The sequence below is a fragment of the Polypterus senegalus genome, chromosome 9, assembly GCF_016835505.1.
Source record: "Polypterus senegalus isolate Bchr_013 chromosome 9, ASM1683550v1, whole genome shotgun sequence".
In the NCBI taxonomy this organism is placed as follows: domain Eukaryota; kingdom Metazoa; phylum Chordata; class Cladistia; order Polypteriformes; family Polypteridae; genus Polypterus; species Polypterus senegalus.
Window position 1 is genome coordinate 14,011,656 of NC_053162.1, and position 17,296 is coordinate 14,028,951.

Below are 17,296 nucleotides of genomic sequence, written 5' to 3' on the forward strand. Positions count from 1 at the left end.
GATGAGGTCATTTTCAGTCTCGGCCTTTAAAGTTTTTACAGTCTTAAATCAGTTCTGTTTTGGATTTTGAAAGGTGAACAACTCACAACAAATTACCCATTTGCAGACGGGGCAAACTATACGGGTGGCTTCTCCATACCTTTTTGATGTCTCTGGTTCGTTCTTATGACACTATTGTGGACGCTAGGGGTCGCTGTTGCCCCATTGAACCCGTCAGAGAGATGTCCCAGACACACGTGTAAAAACACCAAGAAGATTTTATTAATAATTCTTCAATAAAGTGCCCAAAGCACCGCATCTCCACAGTTCTTAATAATAATAATACACGATAACAATAAACACAAATCCAATTCTCCAACTCCCAGCAGCTCCGTCACACTCCCACCCAACTCTGGCTCGGCCTGCTGGGGCTTTCCATAGTCCTTTTATACTTCGTGACCTGGAAGTATTTCTTCTCCGGGTCACTATCACATCTTCCTTTATTAATCGTCCTGAAAGTACTGCGGGCTTCCGTCCTCGTGACCCCGAAGCACTTCCGGGTTGACGTCCTCATAATATCCCCCTGGATCTTGGTGAGCTCCCCCTGGCGGCACCCACGGTACCCAACAGGGCTGAGGATACAACTCCATGTCCCATGCTGCCCTGCGGGAATTTGAGGAGCCATTTCCATCCAGGGGCGCTGCCATCTAGCGTTCCGGGGGATGTAGTGTCTTGAAAAGGCTGTTTTTCTTGGTTGAGGGACGTCTATTCATCGATCTATGTCCTGGAGGGCCGCAGTGGCTACAGGTTTTTGCTCCAACCCAATTGCTTAATAAGAAGCACCTATTGCTCAAGTAACACTTCTGCTTCACTTTAGTTGTCACACTCGTTAAAATTTTGACCCTTATTGCTTATTTTAATCTTAAACAGCTGTATTCTTAGATTTTAATGGCTCCTAATTAGCAATAACAGGCAAATGACAAAAGAAACCAGCATTTCCCCATTTAACTTGTTACTATTTACACCGGTATTTATTTATCATGCACTATTGGGTTTAATTAAAATACTTGGAAGGAAAGTGAAGAGAAAAAAAGTGAAGGACTGAGAATTACTCATCCATTTTATCCTCCAAATCATTTGGATGATATCTTTAGAAAGGGGAAAAATATCCTAGGACATGAGAATTACCTGACATAGCAGAGTTAAAGCACTAACAAGCCATGAAATCAAATTATTGGCAAGAATTGCTTTCTAATTAAGCAACTGGGTTTGAACAAAAACCTGCAGCCACTGTGGCCCTCCAGGACTGTGATTGAGGACCCCTGATCTATGATATAGTGCTTTTTATATCGTTATATCATATGCTGCCTTTCTTATCTGTCATATATTGCCTTTAATATCTATCTACAACATAGTGCTTTTCACATCTACCTATCTATCTATGATATAGTGCCTTTCATATCTATCTATCTATTTATTATATAGTGCCTTTCACATCTGTCTATCTATCTAATATATAGTGCCTATCATATCTATCTAATATATAGTGCCTTTCATATCTATCTATTTATCTATTTATTATATAGTGCTTATCACATCTATCTATCTAATATATAGTGCCTATCACATCTATCTATCTAATATATAGTGCCTTTCACATCTATCTATCTATCTATCTATTATATAGTGCCTTTCACATCTATTCTATTATATAGTGCCTTTCCTATCTATCTGTCTATCTATTATAGAGTGCCTTTCATATCTATCTATTATATAGTGCCTTTCATTTTTATCTATCTATCTAAACTATTACATTTTACACCAAGGTGAGAAATAAACCTAAATTCTGTACTTTTTGTAAAATGAACACTTGTATAACGCTAAAATCTGATGAGTGTTAATAGTCTGCCTTTGAACTGAGAAACCCGAGTCTCCTCCGTCGTGTTTCGCCCCTCTGTACATATTAAATAACAGATTAGCATGACAGGTCAATTTTTTTTTTTTTAAAAGACGTGAGAGCCAAGCTAAACTGACTCTTGCCTGATCCCAAACACATAATCCTGCATTGTTTTCCGTAAAACATATGTACAAAAGATTTTCTTAACGCAGTGGAGGGCGACAGTAAAAGAAAGCGTGCAGACCATCCTCGGGGAGCTTTATCAATGCGATCTGAAGTGCCTGGTCAAAGAAGGCTATGAATGTGACCTCTATTTTCCATCAGTGAGTTGTATTCAAGTATTTAGTTGCTGAGCAACAAGCTAGTAATCTAACGTTAGATTAAGCTGCATCTCAAGTTATTAACTGCTAAAAAGCTAGAATGGCATTTAACGTGCTGCTAATTATAACGGTAATGTGCTGTTTTGTTTCACCGGGCAAGACAAAAAAATGAGAATATATTGTTGGGAATGTGAAGATCAGTCTTGACTCATCTTTACACACAAACACAAATATGTCGAGAGCAGTGAGTAAGAAAACGTTCAGGGAAACGTGTGAAGATGTCTTCAAAAGTGGCTGCAGGGAAGCCTCACTTGAGACCGATTGCCAGGGTGCAGTGTGGAGCAGTCATTTCTGGGGGAGGTGGGGGGTTTTGGTGATAAAATCTAATCACTTTACCAAGGCAGGATTAAGACCCCCCATGGGCCCCAGGGTATCAAAGTGACAAAATTCCCCACCCCCTCACCTCTCCTCACTACTCCCACCAGGCTCTGTTTGGGACAAAGACACATTTTCCCTTGATTTTCCCCCACTGTCTGCTCCACAGTTTAACATTATAAATCAAAGAATTCAGATTTGTGATTAAAGTGCACATTGCTGATTTTCATTTAATGGGATTTGCATACATTTCATTCGCCACACTTTTTATACACATACACCCCGACCATTTCAGGTCACCATAATGTTTGGGACAATTGGTGTGACAGGTGTTTGTGATTCCTCAGGTGTGTTTCATGGCATCGTTAGTGCAGGCAGAAGATACCTCAGCTTGTTCTACCCTCTGGAGATGGGGCATCACAAACATTTATAATAACACATTTTATTACTACAAATGCTTGTGGTACGCCGTCTGTTGAAATGACCAGTGCAGGTCATGAAGATGGATAACTTACAAAATGAGGAGAGCTGCTTTATCCGTGGTGTATTTATAAGACAGTTCAAATGGGAGGCATAAAGTAAACATTTCTCTATCATATCTGATAATACAAAAAAAAAATCAATAAGCAGGTATTCATAAAAAGCAAGAAAAAAATCACAATGACAATAACCTTTGAACTGAAGTGAAAACCGCACCGTCCGTATGTCAAGGGACACAACTAAAACATGGCGTCTTTCAGTCTTTGTCTAATATTGGCACCATATTTTAAGCAAGAAGTACAATATTTTAAAAAGTCATAAGAACAACAGAGCGGCACAGTGGTTAGTCTTTCTGCCTTGTAGCTTGTGAGTCTGGGCTCAAAACAAAGTCCTGGCACTGACTATGCGCACAGCCTCCCCATCTCCATGTGCGTTTTCACTGTCTGGTTCTCTCCTCACCTCCTGCAGCCATGTTTGTGAGGCTAACTTTAAGTTGATCCCCCGTATGTGTGTGCAATCCCCTGGACCTTATTTAGCCTATATAGTCAGGAAAGGCATCCGGCCATAAAAACTCAAGGAGAAAACCTTTACTGGAGATGTCTAGGCAACAGAAATACTGTAACTACCCCATATAAAAATGGAAATAGCTACAGAAGAAGAGCAAGAACAAGAACAAGAAGAGCAGCAAGAACAACAAGAGGAAGAGCAACAAGAACAAGAAGAATAGCAGCAAGAACAAGAAGAGCAACAAGAACAAGAAGAGCAACAAGAACAAGAAGGAAGAGCAATAAGAACAAGAAGAAAAGCAGCAAGAACAAGAGGAAGAGCAGCAAGAACAAGAGGAAGAGCAGCAAGAACAAGAAGAATAGCAGCAAGAACAAGAAGAGCAACAAGAACAAGAAGAAGAGCAGCAAGAACAAGAAGAAGAGCAGCAAGAACAAGAGGAAGAGCAGCAAGAACAAGAGGAAGAGCAGCAAGAACAAGAAGAGCAACAAGAACAAGAAGAAGAGCAGCAAGAACAAGAGGAAGAGCAGCAAGAACAAGAGGAAGAGCAGCAAGAACAAGAGGAAGAGCAATAAGAACAAGAAGAAGAGCAGCAAGAACAAGAGGAAAAGCAACAAGAATAAGAACAAGAAGAAGAGCAGTAGGAATAGCAGCAAGAGCAAGAAGAGCAAGAAGAACAAGAAGAGCAGCAATAACACGAAGAACAAGAAGAAGAGCAGCAAGAAAAAGAACAAGAAGAGCAAGAGCAAGAAGAGGAGCAAGAGCAAGAATAACAGCAAGAGCAAGAAGAAGAACAGCAAGAACAAGAAAAGTAGCAAGAACACGAAGAAGAGCAGAAAGAACAAGAAGAAGAGCCATTGTTATCAGGTGTAGAGACTACAGTGAAACTCGCGATTCCTGCCTTACATTCAGTGCAGCTGGGATGATTCAGACACTCCATAATCCTGAGTAAAGGTCTTTTCCCACCACAGGAACTTTGATCTCAGGAACCAATGAGCTCCTATACAGTGCGATGTAGGCCCAGGGTCACTTGTGGTCCCTTGCCACTTTTGTATGTTGTGTTCCTACTGCACAACAGGCACTGTAACCTTTATGCTGAATATGTGACGTGCAAAGAAGAATGATGTGGTGGACAGTGCAGTGTGACCAGGAATTCATGGGGACTCCTGCACTTTATTGCTCCGGAGTGATCGTGATTTCACAGGGGAGATTATTGCTTCGATGCAGTGCACTAGGGAGGTGGCTATAAAGAGTGATGTGTTGCGAAGTGATGTGTGATCGGAAGTTTGAGGGGGTACCCCTGCAGCTTATTGCTTTGAAGTAATCATGATTTCAAGGGGGAGACTATTGCTTCAATAGGCGCACCAAGGAGGCGGCTATGAAGAGTGATGTGGTGTAAAGTGCGGTTTGATCAGGAGTTCATGGGGACCCCCAGACTTTATTGTTTAGAAGCAATCATGGCTTCACGGTGAAGTGATTATTGCTTTGATGCAGTGCACGGTGTGGCACAGTAGGGAAGTGGCCGTGAAGAGCGATGCAGGGTGAAGTGCAATATGAGTGGTAGCTCAGGGGGGCCCCCCAAACCGTATTGCGGAAATTATTGCTACAACACTGCACGAGCGCACTCACCCCCGGAGATTGAGCTGGCCATTCAATCATTTAAAATGGGCTCCTGATTGTTTAGCCGTGGATCTGCCATCCCACAATCTTCAAATAGAAAAACTGTAATGAAAGCCCAGGTGTCAGTAGGCACAGCTTCCTACACCATGAAAGAGAACTGAAACTGAAGAAACTTCTGTCAGGGATAGGAAGGCCGAATCAGAAGACAAATTTGTGAGAGTCAACAGCTCACGTGAGGGGCGCCTAACAGGACAGCAGTCGAAGTAAGCAAGTGTCACCACAGTGAAGAGAAGACAGGTCAAATGACAGTAAGAAAGCCATTGCTAAAAATGCAAAATGAGAAAAAGACACTTGGCTGGGCCAGGCACCATTGCCAGTCTCAACGAACTCTGACATTAAAGCACTGAGCAAATAAACAATGAAGCTGTTGTCCTTTGAGGTGCCTTTCACACAAGCTGTTGACTGTCAGAAACTCATCTGTTGCTGTCAGAGTTTCCTTTGGTTTCCGAGTTTCCTTTCAATGGCATAAGAAGCTGCACCTGCTGTTATATTGGCTTTCTTTGCAATTTCTTTAAAACGAGAGACCTACACTTTTAAGGGCTGTTAACTGCCATTTTTTCTCACCATTATGATAGCAGTATACAGAGCAATATCATCTAGATAATGCTTCAGAGGGTGTAGCAACTTAGTTTGTTCCAACGTCGCTTTTAAACGGCTAGACAGTTTGTAAGGAATCATCAATAGTTGGGACACCTGTAGGAATTGTTTGCATCAGCTTGATGCAACTTGAAGTGTTTAAAAGGTCGATAACAACTGTAAAAATGGGGGTGTTGTAAAACTTCTGACTGGTAGCATATGTGAATCTCTCTGCTCTCGCCATCTCTTGACCTTTATATTGCAACCTGGTCACCAATCTTCACCCATTTTGTTTTGGCTATCCTTATATTTAATCCCTAGTTCCTCCGATTCCAATCCGAATACTCTCCATTTATACCCGCTGCCAGAAGCGCCGTATCGTTCGCATAGTCAAGATCTCTTCCTGCTGACTGCTGATATCTAGTACCACCACTATTATCTACGCCAGGGGTTCTCGAACTCGGCCCTGGGGACCCACTGTGGCTGCAGGTTTTTATTCCAACTAGCTCCATAATCAGAGACAACTCCTGATAACTCTTTAACTTTAATTAGCTGGTATTTTTTTTTTCCTCTTATTCTACATTCAGAAAAGCACAGCAGCTCGATTTTTACATTTAGAAATATGTCTGCTTTTGCTACAGATTTAAATGCTTAACTCTCTTTTGTTGATTTCCTTATATTTTGCCATTTCTCTGTGCAGTTTTCCCCCATCACCTTATCTTAATAATGACAATTAAAAACAAGCAGAGCAGGGCAGACACCCAGGCAAACAACACCAAACCAAGTATCAGACCCACTAATTAGTAAATAATGGCTTACTAAACAATTAGAACACCTGGAAAAGTAAATTGTAAATATCGTTAAAAAGAAAAAAAAATACATTATGCCCATATAACTGCTTGGTACATTTTAATATCTTTTTTTTTTTTTAACCAAACTTAGTTTTCTAATAGTGGCATGGTGGCGCAGTGGCTAGCGCTGCTGGTTTTGCTTCCCGGGTCCTCCCTGCGTGGAGTTTGCATGTTCTCCCCGTGTTTGCGTGGGTTTCCTCCGGGTGCTCTGGTGTGTGTGTGTGTGTGCGCGCGCCCTACGGTGGGCTGGCACCTTCCCCAGGGTTTGTTTCCTGCCTTGCACCCTGTGTTGGCTGGGATTGGCTCCAGCAGACCCCTGTGACCCTGTATAGTTAGGATATAGCGGGTTGGATAATGGATGGATGGATAGTTTCTAATTTCTATATTGTACCCAAAACACAGAACTTAAATAGCCCAGGAGTCCAATTAAAAACAGAAGCTGGCTTGAAGAAAAACCTGCAGCCACACACAGGGGGTCCCCCAGGAGCAAGTTTGGGAAGCACTGATCTGTTTCACCAACTCCCTCAGACCATGGTCCAGTGCCAAGATGAACAGACATGGTGACAAAATACATCCTTGTCTCGACTCCAAACCACTGAGACCTCTCTTTTATAATTCTCATGTACACTTCTGTGTTTGTAAATTGTATGTATTGTTGTTTATTTTACTGAGGGCCTAAAAAGACAACACCATCACATGACATGTAAAATGTCCCGCATAAGATCATTCAATCCATAAGAAGTCACAGAGAAGACCCACATGATGTGCCTTCATTAAAGCGGACTGACAATAAGAGCTAACCATACGGCAGAATCAGCATCAGTACCACTGGGTACAGAAGATGCAATTCTCCTTCTTCTTCTTCTTTCCGCTGCTCCAGTTAGTGTTGCCACAGCGGATCATCTTCTTCCATATCTTTCTATCCTCATCATCTTGCTCTGTCACACCCATCACCTGCATGTCCTCTCTCACCACATCCATAAACCTTCTCTTAGGCCTTCCTCTTACCTGGCAGCTCTACCCTCAGCATCCTTCTCCCAATATACCCCTCATCTCTCCTATGCTGATGTCTAAACCAACAGAATCTCACCTCTCTGACTTTGTCTCCCAACCGTCCAACCTGAGCTGACCCTCTAATGTCCTCATTTCTAATCCTGTCCATCCTCGTCACACCCAGTGCAAATCTTAACATCTTTAACTCTGTGTCCTGTGCCACCATCTCCAACCCATATAACATAGCGGGTCTCACTACCATCCTGTAGACCTTCCCTTTCACTCTTGCTGATACCCGTCTGTCACAAATCACTTCCGACACTCTTCTTCACCCATTCCACCCTGTCTGCACTCTCTTCTTCACCTCTATTCCACAATCCCCATTATTCTGTACTGTTGATCCCAAGTATTTAAACTCCTCCATCTTCACCAACTTTACTCCCTACATCCTCACCATTCCACTGACCTCCCTCTCATTCACACACATGTATTCTGTGTGTCTTGGTGGTCCTACTGACCTTCATTCCTCTCCTCTCCAGAGTCTCCTCAAACTGCTCCCTAATTCTGAATGCTTTGTGCCACAAATTCAAGCATACCAGGAACAAGACAAGAAATAACAAATGAGTTCAGTTCCAACCAAAAGAGATCAGTCACAATGAAAGGCGGACATCACTGTGGCCCTCCATGGGCTTAAACTGCCCAAGCGCAGGTGTATAGAAAGACTGAGACAGACAGATGATGTTACATACAGCGCCCTCCATAATGGAACAAAGACACATTTCTCTTTGGTTTCCCCCTCTGCTCCACAGTTTAAAATAACAAATCAAACAATTCAGACATTGTGATTAAAGTGCACATTGCAGACTTTCATTTAAGTGGATTTGCAGTAAGTTTGGTCCCACAGTATTTGTTCTACATGATCCCCCCATTTCATGGCACCATAATGTTTGGGACCCAGCAATGGCAGGTCTATTAAAGTTGTCATATTTAGAACTTTATGAATCACAGACTTCAAGCAGATATGCGATAGACATCACCAGGTGCTGAGGGTCTTCTCTGGTGATGCTTTGCCATCTTCGGCTCTTGCTTATTTTGGGGGCTTGTCTCCTTAAGTTTTCTCTTCAGCATATGGAAGGCCTGCTAAGTTGGATTTCAATTGGGTGACTGGGTTGGCCATTCCAGACTTTTCCATTTCTTAGCTTTGATAAACTCCTGTGTGGCCTCAGCAGTATGTTATCTTGTTGTAGGATGAAGTGCCGACCAGCGAGTTTGGAATCATCTACTGAACTTGAGCAGATCAGATGATTCTACACACCTCAGGATTCACAGTGCCTCTGCCGTCAGCAGTTCCATCATCAATGAAGAGAAGTGTGCCAGGACCTGTGGCAGCCATACATGCCCAATCCATAACCCCCAGTACTGCCATGTTTAACAGAAGAGGTGGTCTGCTTTGGATCTTAGGCAGTTCCTTTTGGTCTCCACATTCTGCTCTTACCATCACTCTGATGAGGTTCATCTTTGTCTCGTTTGTCCATAAGACTTTTTCCCAGAACTCTGCAGGCTCTTTGAAGTCCTTTTTCACAAACTGTAATCTGCCCTCCTGTTTACGTGATTGTTCATCTTGCAGTGTGTATTTCTGTTCATGAAGACTTCTGCTGATAGTCGTCCCTGACACACACATCGACCCCCTGAAGACTGTTTCTGGTCTGTCAGACAGGCGTTTGGGGCGTTTTCTTCACCAAAGTGAGGTTTCTTCTGTCATCAGCAGTGGAGGTCTTTCTTGGCCTACCAGTACCTTTGTGATTATTGAGCCCACCAGTGTGTTCTTTCTTCTTCATAATATTCCAGAGAGTTGACTTAGATCATCCTATGGTTTAACAGATGTCTCCAATGGTTTTATTCTCGTTTTCAGCCTCATGATGGCTTCTTTGACTTCCTTTGGAACAGCTCTTGTCCTCATGGTGAACGATGGCAACTACAGACTCCAAAGGGGAGAAGCAACTCTGAGGTGTCTTATGAAGCAAAGAAACCCACCCGAGGAATCCCAAACACCTGTGACGCCAACTGTCTCAAACTTTATGGTGTCCTAAAATGGGGGGACCACGTAGACAAAGTGTGGTGGGACTAAAATGTCTGCAAATCCCCTCAAAGGAAAGTCAGCAATGTGTGCAGTTTAATCACAATGTCTGAATTGTTTGATTTGTTATTTTAAACTGTGGAGCAGACAGGACAATCAAGGAGAAATGTGTCTTTGTCCCAAACATTATGGCGGGCACTGTAGTTCAGGTCTGGATCTTTTATGAAAATATGAGACGTTGCCTTCAGAAAGTCTTCACATGCCCACTTTGTTCACATTTTGTCAATGCTGCAGCCTTGTGCTTAATTCATTTCAAGTTGCTTCTTCCTCTTCATCCATCAACATTCAACACCCCAGAAGGTGTTTGCAAATTTATTAGCAATAAAAATAACTGAAGCACCTCATTGACAGAAGAGTTCGGACCCTTTGTTATGATCCTTGAAACTTGGCTCAGGTGCCCCCCCTCCCCATTCTACTGATCATCACCGAGTCCACCTTTGGTCAGCTCGATTGATTGGACTGATTAGGAAAGGCTCACAGCCGTCTGCTGAAGGTCCCCACAGGTGATCAGAAACCAAGCCATGAGGTCGAAGGAACTGCCGGCACAGCTTAGGGACAGGATGGTGTCGAGGCACAGATCAGGGATAGGTAGGCCACAAAAAATGTCTGCAGCATTGAAGGTCCCTAACACCACAGTGGTCTCCATAATTCTTAAATAGAAAACGTCTGGAGTAACCGGGAGACTTCTTAGAGGTGCCAAATGAGCAATCAGAAGAGAAGGGCCGTGGTGACCAAGGGAGGTGACCAAGAACCAAATGGTCAAAGTGGCTGAGCTCCAGAGATGAGAGAAATTTCCAGAAGGACAACTGTCATTGCAACGCTCCACTGATCTTGGGTTTATGATGGAGAGGACAAATGGAAGCCCCTTATCAGTAAAAAGACACATGGAAGGTGGCTGAGAGTTTGCAAAAAAGGCACCTAAAGGACCCAAAGACTGTCTGGTTGGATGAAATCAAACTTAGGGTTATGTCTGCAAATTCCAGTTCCATTGGTGTTGAGGGGCAGCATCTTGTTGGGGGGCTGGGGGAATGATATGTTTCAGCAGAAGGGACTGGAAGAGGAGAGATGAATTGAGAGGACATCCTGTCCTTTAATGAAAACCTGCTGCTGAGCGCTCTGGACCTCCAACTGGGCTGAAGGCTCACCTTCTAACAGGACAGGACAACAACACAAAACACAAAGCTAAGACAACACAGGAGGGGCTCTGTGAGCCAAACCCATCAAGCCTTTCTGGAGAAGCCTGAAAACAGCTACCCACCTGGCATCAACCTGCCGGAGAGCTGGAAAGGATCGGCAGAGAAGAACATCAGAGAATCCCCAAAGCTTGTATGGCCAAGAAGACCAAGGGCCTTCCAGGAACTACAGCACTGAGTAAACGGGCGGAGCATGGGGGGTCTCAAAGGGGTACTTCAGCTAGCTACTGCTCAGACATTTTCAGAAACTGAAATCCTGTTTTTGCTTTGTCATTCTGGGGTATCAGGTGTTTACCTGATGTGGAAAAAAAAAGAATTTAAAGATTTTATCATAAGGCTTCAGCAGAACAAATCATGAAAAACTGAGGGGGCTCTGAATATTCACTGAAGGCGCTGGATATCAATGTCTGACTGATCAGAGCAGGCGGCACACTTGTGAGGTGCTTAACGCTGCGGCCTCAGGGGTCTTTAACGCAGAGCTGGGACGGCTGGTGACCCCCCTCTCTGAAGGCAGCAGGTTTACTACGTGACTGCATGGGGTCTTCCTACAAGCATCTCAATTCTGCTCACACGTACTTAAAGTAAAATAGGCAAAGTTAACTGGCAACATTAATATGGCTGGCTGTAACTGTTTGTGCCTGAATGTGCCTCGCTACTGGCACCTCTTATGATATGGTGTGTGTATGAACAGATAGACAGTTGTGAAAGGCACTATATAATCAAGAGATAGATAGATAGATAGATAGATAGATAGATAGATAGATAGATAGATAGATAGATAGATATAAAAGGCAATATATGATAGATCAATAGATAGATGTGAAAGGCACTATATAATGATAGATAGATGGATAGATAGATAGATATAAAAGGCACTATATAATATTTGTGAAATGCACTATATAAAGCATAGATGCAAAAGACACTATGATAGATAGATAGATGGATATGAAAGGGATGTATAATGATAGATAGGTAGATAGATAGATAGATAGATAGATAGGTAGATAGATAGACAGATAGATAGATATGAAAAATTCAAGACTGGAACCATGCCAGAAGAAATACCCAGATATATCCATCTTTGCCCATTAATGGGGGCCAATTTCCATGACCGATAAACTTAACAGCAGATATGGGGTGAAGATGAAAAACTCTGCAAGAACGTTGAGCAGTGTATTACTGAAACCCAGATCAATGGACTTACGAGGCAGAAGCACTTACCACTGCGCCACCCTGCCTTCTCGATATCTGACTTCTCAAGCTTCAAAATAACATGGAGATTAATATTCAATTGAAGGAGTATAGTTTATTAAAAAATAAAACAATACTTTTTCTTGTTACCAGCAAAATAAGTCAAATATTACAATGCCTGAAAGTGAGTAACTATAATATTTTACACATTAAAGTCACAGAGTGCAGCACTAAAATTATTCACCAGCTTAAGCTTTGCTATTCAGTTAACACTTTCTAATTGAATTAAAGCGCATTTTAAAAACTACTTGATACAAATAGGCTTTTACACAACGATTTGTTTGTTTCTAATCATTACCAACCGCGGACTTCTTTGTTGCCTTGCCGCTTCAATTCAGCAAAATCTGAATTCAACTCCAATGTCCAAACCAACTCTCACAAACAGCGCATTTAAGAAACAAAACTACGATTTAAAAAAAAAATCATAATAGATATCGCGATTTGACAAGCGGGATCTTGTTTAAACAAAGATGCGCCAATCCTTCAACCAGTTACAAAAAACAAATCCTGCAAAATGCTTTATTTGACGGCCGAGTAGAAAAAAATGCAACAAATCCACCAACCTGAGATGAGCACGATCACAAGTTGCAGGAACATTTTGCGCCGTTTCCGCGGATCATCCTATCCGAGCACCGGAGACATCACGCCAAAGCACCTGTAATGTGCACATGTCCAAGAGCCTTCACTCTTGTGCTTTCGGACCAGCGCTAAGAGAAAAGAAAAGCGGTTAACCCGTGCGGTATTATGGGACTTGTAGTTCACGTAACGGAAGCTACCACCTACCGTTAAGAATGGAAGAAGGGCACCTACAGAGAGTATGAGTAATTTCTGCATTATTACAAGTAAATTTCATGAGTTATTAGTGTTGCTATTACTTTGTATGTAAATTTATTTCGCCTAAATGCTGCAAAGGATAAAGGCAAAGACAGGCTGATTGTTAAAGTGCTACAGTAGCTGCGCTAACTGTGGTGGACGAAATCTGTCAGCCACAGAACGAGTACAATCAAGGTAAGGAGATAAGAAGCTAGAGGTAAGAACAGATAGATAGATAGATAGATAGATAGATAGATAGATAGATAGATAGATAGATAAGAAAGGCATTTTATAATAGATAGATAGAGTTTTGTCCCCTTCGTCCGTCTTACAACTATTCAATTGTTCTGCTCTCCAGCTTTGGAACTCACTACCACCTGAGCTTAGAAATATTGAATCATTTTCACTTTTCACTTTGATTACAATTGCTCTGTCTGATTTTAACTTCTGTATTTTATTTTTGTTTATAATCTGTGTTTTGTCTGTTGTTTGGTGTCCTTGCGTTTTTAGAAAGGCGCCTATAAATAAAAAAATGTATTATTATTTTTATTATTATTATTATTATTATGATAGATAGATAGATAGATAGATAGATAGATAGATAGGAAAGGCAATATATAACAGATAGATAGGTAGGAAAAGTACTATATAATCGATCAACATATAGATAGATATGAAAGGCACTATATAATTGATGTGAAAGGCACTATATAATACATAAATGTGAAAGGCAATAGATAGATAGATAGATAGATAGATAGATAGTAAAAGCACTATATAGCAGATAGATAGATAGAAAGGCACTATATAGCAGATAAATAGATAGAAAAGGCACTATATAATCGATCAATAGATAGACAGATGGATATGAAAGGCACTATATAATAGATGTGAAAGGCACTATATGATTAGTAGATAGATTGGAAAGGTACTATATAATCAATAGACAAATAGAAATGAAAGGCACTATATAAAAGATAGACAGACAGACAGATCTCTCATTCATTTAAGTATGTAAGTATTCAGACCCTTAATTCAGTGCTTTCTAGAAATCCGTTTGGTAGCATTTTCAGCTTCAGCTACTCTTGGTTAAGTCTCTAAAACCTTGGCACACCTGATTTGAGCAGTTTGATCCCATTTATCCTGGCAGATCCTCTCAATCCATTAAATTGGATGGGATGCGTCTGTGAGATAAGTGGTTCATGACGTAGAAAAGGTTTTAAATAAATAATCAACATCCTGAGAAAATGCAGGCTCAGAGCGGGTGCATATATAATTGTGGCGCTTGGCTGATTGTGTGCTCATGTGTAAAGGGAGGATCACTTCAGTGCCAAATCAAGCTCATATAAGAGGAGCCCGCACAGCTGAGGGGGACAGAAACAGAAAAAGGAAAAGGAAAAAGATGGAGAGAAAAGAAAGAAATCAGGATTGGGACAGAAAGAGAACAGAAAAGAGAGCTGGGGTGACCTAAGGCTTGTAAGGGGGCTCCAGCGTAAGGCCCAGGAGTGGCAGCAGGAGATGAAGGAGTGAGGCTCGGCGTGGCACCCTGCTAAGGACCCAAACCTGTGAACAAGGTTGGCTACACCTGTCAGTTAGGCGTCTCCTCGGCTGGAAGATCCTGTGCAGGGTAAGAAGAGGAGAGATCAGTTTTAGAAGAATGTGAGTTTTTAAAGGACTGTTCCCAGCCTGTGACTTACACTGCCATCTTCTGGTCTCTCCAGAGGTAGGGTTTAGCTCTGGGCTTTGTCACTCAGTGCTATTCCAGTGTTGTCCTGACTGTACGCTTCGGGACTTTGTTATGCTAAAAGGTGATCTGCCGCCTGTTTTCAGGGAGGTCTGCAAAGTTATTAAAACCCCAAAAACTGAAATCGCTCCTTCATAGACGTTTACAGGCCCCTTTCTGTGTCTGTCCGAATTGTGCTCAAGTGCGTCCTGAGCAGTAAGAAACTATGGGGTTCTTCAATAGGGTCAGCAAAGAGCTCTTCGAAATATGTCAGGATGTTTGCCTTGACGTTTATGATAATGAAATTTTGAAAAGGTTTCAATTAATAAATAACCTTCAAGCTAACTGTTTCACAAATATTTTCACATTAATTAGGAGTTTGATTGTTTGCAGTGTGCTGCGTTGAGTCCTTGGCCTTACTTCCATGCTTCTGTAACAGCGTGCGCAACATTTTTTAGTCACCCATGTCCGTGATTCTTAGAAAATCTCAATTTATGACATAACATTTGAATATTATGCGAGTGATTTAAGCAGTACCGCCGCTCCCTATACGCAGAGTACGCAGTCTGTGTAGGGCACCAACTCCCAGGGGGGCACCATCCCAGCTGCTCAAAAAAATCGTTTTTATATATTATAATAATAAATTAATATTAATAATATACATATACAAATAAACAAAAATATAAACGTATATATTGCATTTTACGGTGAACACAGAGTAGGCTAAGCACACGTGATGACGCGCGCCCTCATGTATTTACTTTTATTTGAATAAAGTTCTATTTTGGCCCCTATAGTAGGTGTTTTTTTTATTATTTTATTTTTACTTCCGTAATATTTGGGGTAGGGGGCACAAAAGTAAATTTCTGCTTAGGGCACCCATTTGGCCAGCAGCGGCCCTGGATTTAAGTACTTAAAAAGGCACAGATAAGTCACGGTGCCTTCAGAAAGCACTCAGAGCCCCTCACCTTTTACACATTTTCTTAGGCAACTATATGATTAATAGATAGATAGAAACGAAAGGCACTATATAAAACATTGTCGGGCAACCGGTGCGCTGCGAAGACTTTTGTAAAATATTTAAAATTGCTAGTGTTTTTGAACTTTGGTTGATTAAAAAGATAATGTTAAAAAAAAAAATATGTTGGAAAAACAGATAACGGAACACTTACGGAAATGAAGTCTAAGAAACGCGAGAGACTTCAAATGATCGACAAGGAAATGCGCGTCTGTCTTTCGAAAATTGATCCTCGCATTAATCTCATATGTGCTTGAAAACAATCTCAACGTTCACATTAATTAAATTTAAGATTTATCCTTTGATTCGTTTATTAATAAAATGTCTGTCAAATTTTTAAAATTAACTTTTTATTGGCGATTGTCTATTGTGTGCGCCGCGAAAGACAATTTTTGGACTTAGTGCTCCGCAACTCGAAAAAGGTTGCCTTTCACTGATATAAAAGATAGACAGACAGACAGATCTCTCATTCATTTAAGTATGTAAGTATTCAGTCCCTTAATTCGGTGCTTTCTAGAAGTCCGTTTGGTAGCATTTTCAGCTTCAGGTCCTCTTGGTTCAGTCTCTAAAACCTTGGCACACCTGATTTGAGCAGTTTGATCCCATTTTTCCTGGCAGCACTCCATACCCAAGAATGACAAATAAACTTGTGGGATTGTTGCAAATTTATTAAAAATGATAAAGTTAAATCTCCCATTGGCACAAGTATTCAGACCCTTTACTTAGTACTTACTGTAGTTGAAGCCCCCCATGGCAGTGACTACAGCTTGGAGTCTTCCCCCCACAGCAAGATGCTGCCACCTCCATGCTTATGCTGCCTGGTTTTCTCCAGATGTGACACAAATTTTGGTTTCATCAGATCAGAGAATCTCGTTTCTCACAGTCTGACAGTCCTTTGCGTGCCATTTTACAAACTCCAAGCAGGCTTCCATATGTCGTCTGGCCACTTTGCCATGAAGCTCAGATTATTGCAGTGTTGTACTGCTGGCTGTGCTTCTGGAACTTTCTCCCATCAACACAACACACACAGGTATTCTGAAACTTGGTTCTTGGTCACCTCTGCCAGCAAAGCAGCGAGTCCAGATGGTGTATCGCCACGACTGCTGAAGTCCTGTGCGCTGGAGCTGGGGAGGCCTCTATAGCACATCTTCAACCTGAGCCTGGAACAGGGGAGAGTCCAGAGGCTTTGGAAAACATCTTGTATCACCCCAGTCCCAAAGGTATCCTGTCCTGGCGAGCTGAATGACTTCCAGCCTGTTGCTCTGACGTCACATGTAATGAAGACCATGGAACGGCTGTTGCTTCACCACCTGAGGCCACGGGTCCTTCATGCCCTCGACCCTCTGCAGTTCGCATACCAGGAGAAGGTGGGAGTGGAGGATGCCATCATCTATATGCTACACCGATCCCTCTCCCACCTGGACAGAGGCAGTGGTGCTGTAAGAATTATGTTTCTGGACTTCTCTAGCGCCTTCAACACCATCCAACCTCTGATCCTTAGGG

General features: G+C 41.9%; 1 protein-coding gene across 2 annotated transcripts in view; it reads right to left on the reverse strand.

Annotated features, from left to right (window-relative positions):
- LOC120535116 (protein crumbs homolog 1-like) overlaps positions 1–12,895 on the reverse strand; it is a 311,568-nt gene extending 298,673 nt beyond the window's left edge. For both annotated transcript variants that reach the window (XM_039762712.1, XM_039762713.1), the window contains exon 1: positions 12,803–12,895. In XM_039762712.1, coding sequence (XP_039618646.1) covers positions 12,803–12,836 — 34 coding nt within the window. In that variant the 5' untranslated portion in view covers positions 12,837–12,895. The remainder of the gene's footprint in view (positions 1–12,802) is intronic.
- Positions 12,896–17,296: the final 4,401 nt, after the last annotated feature.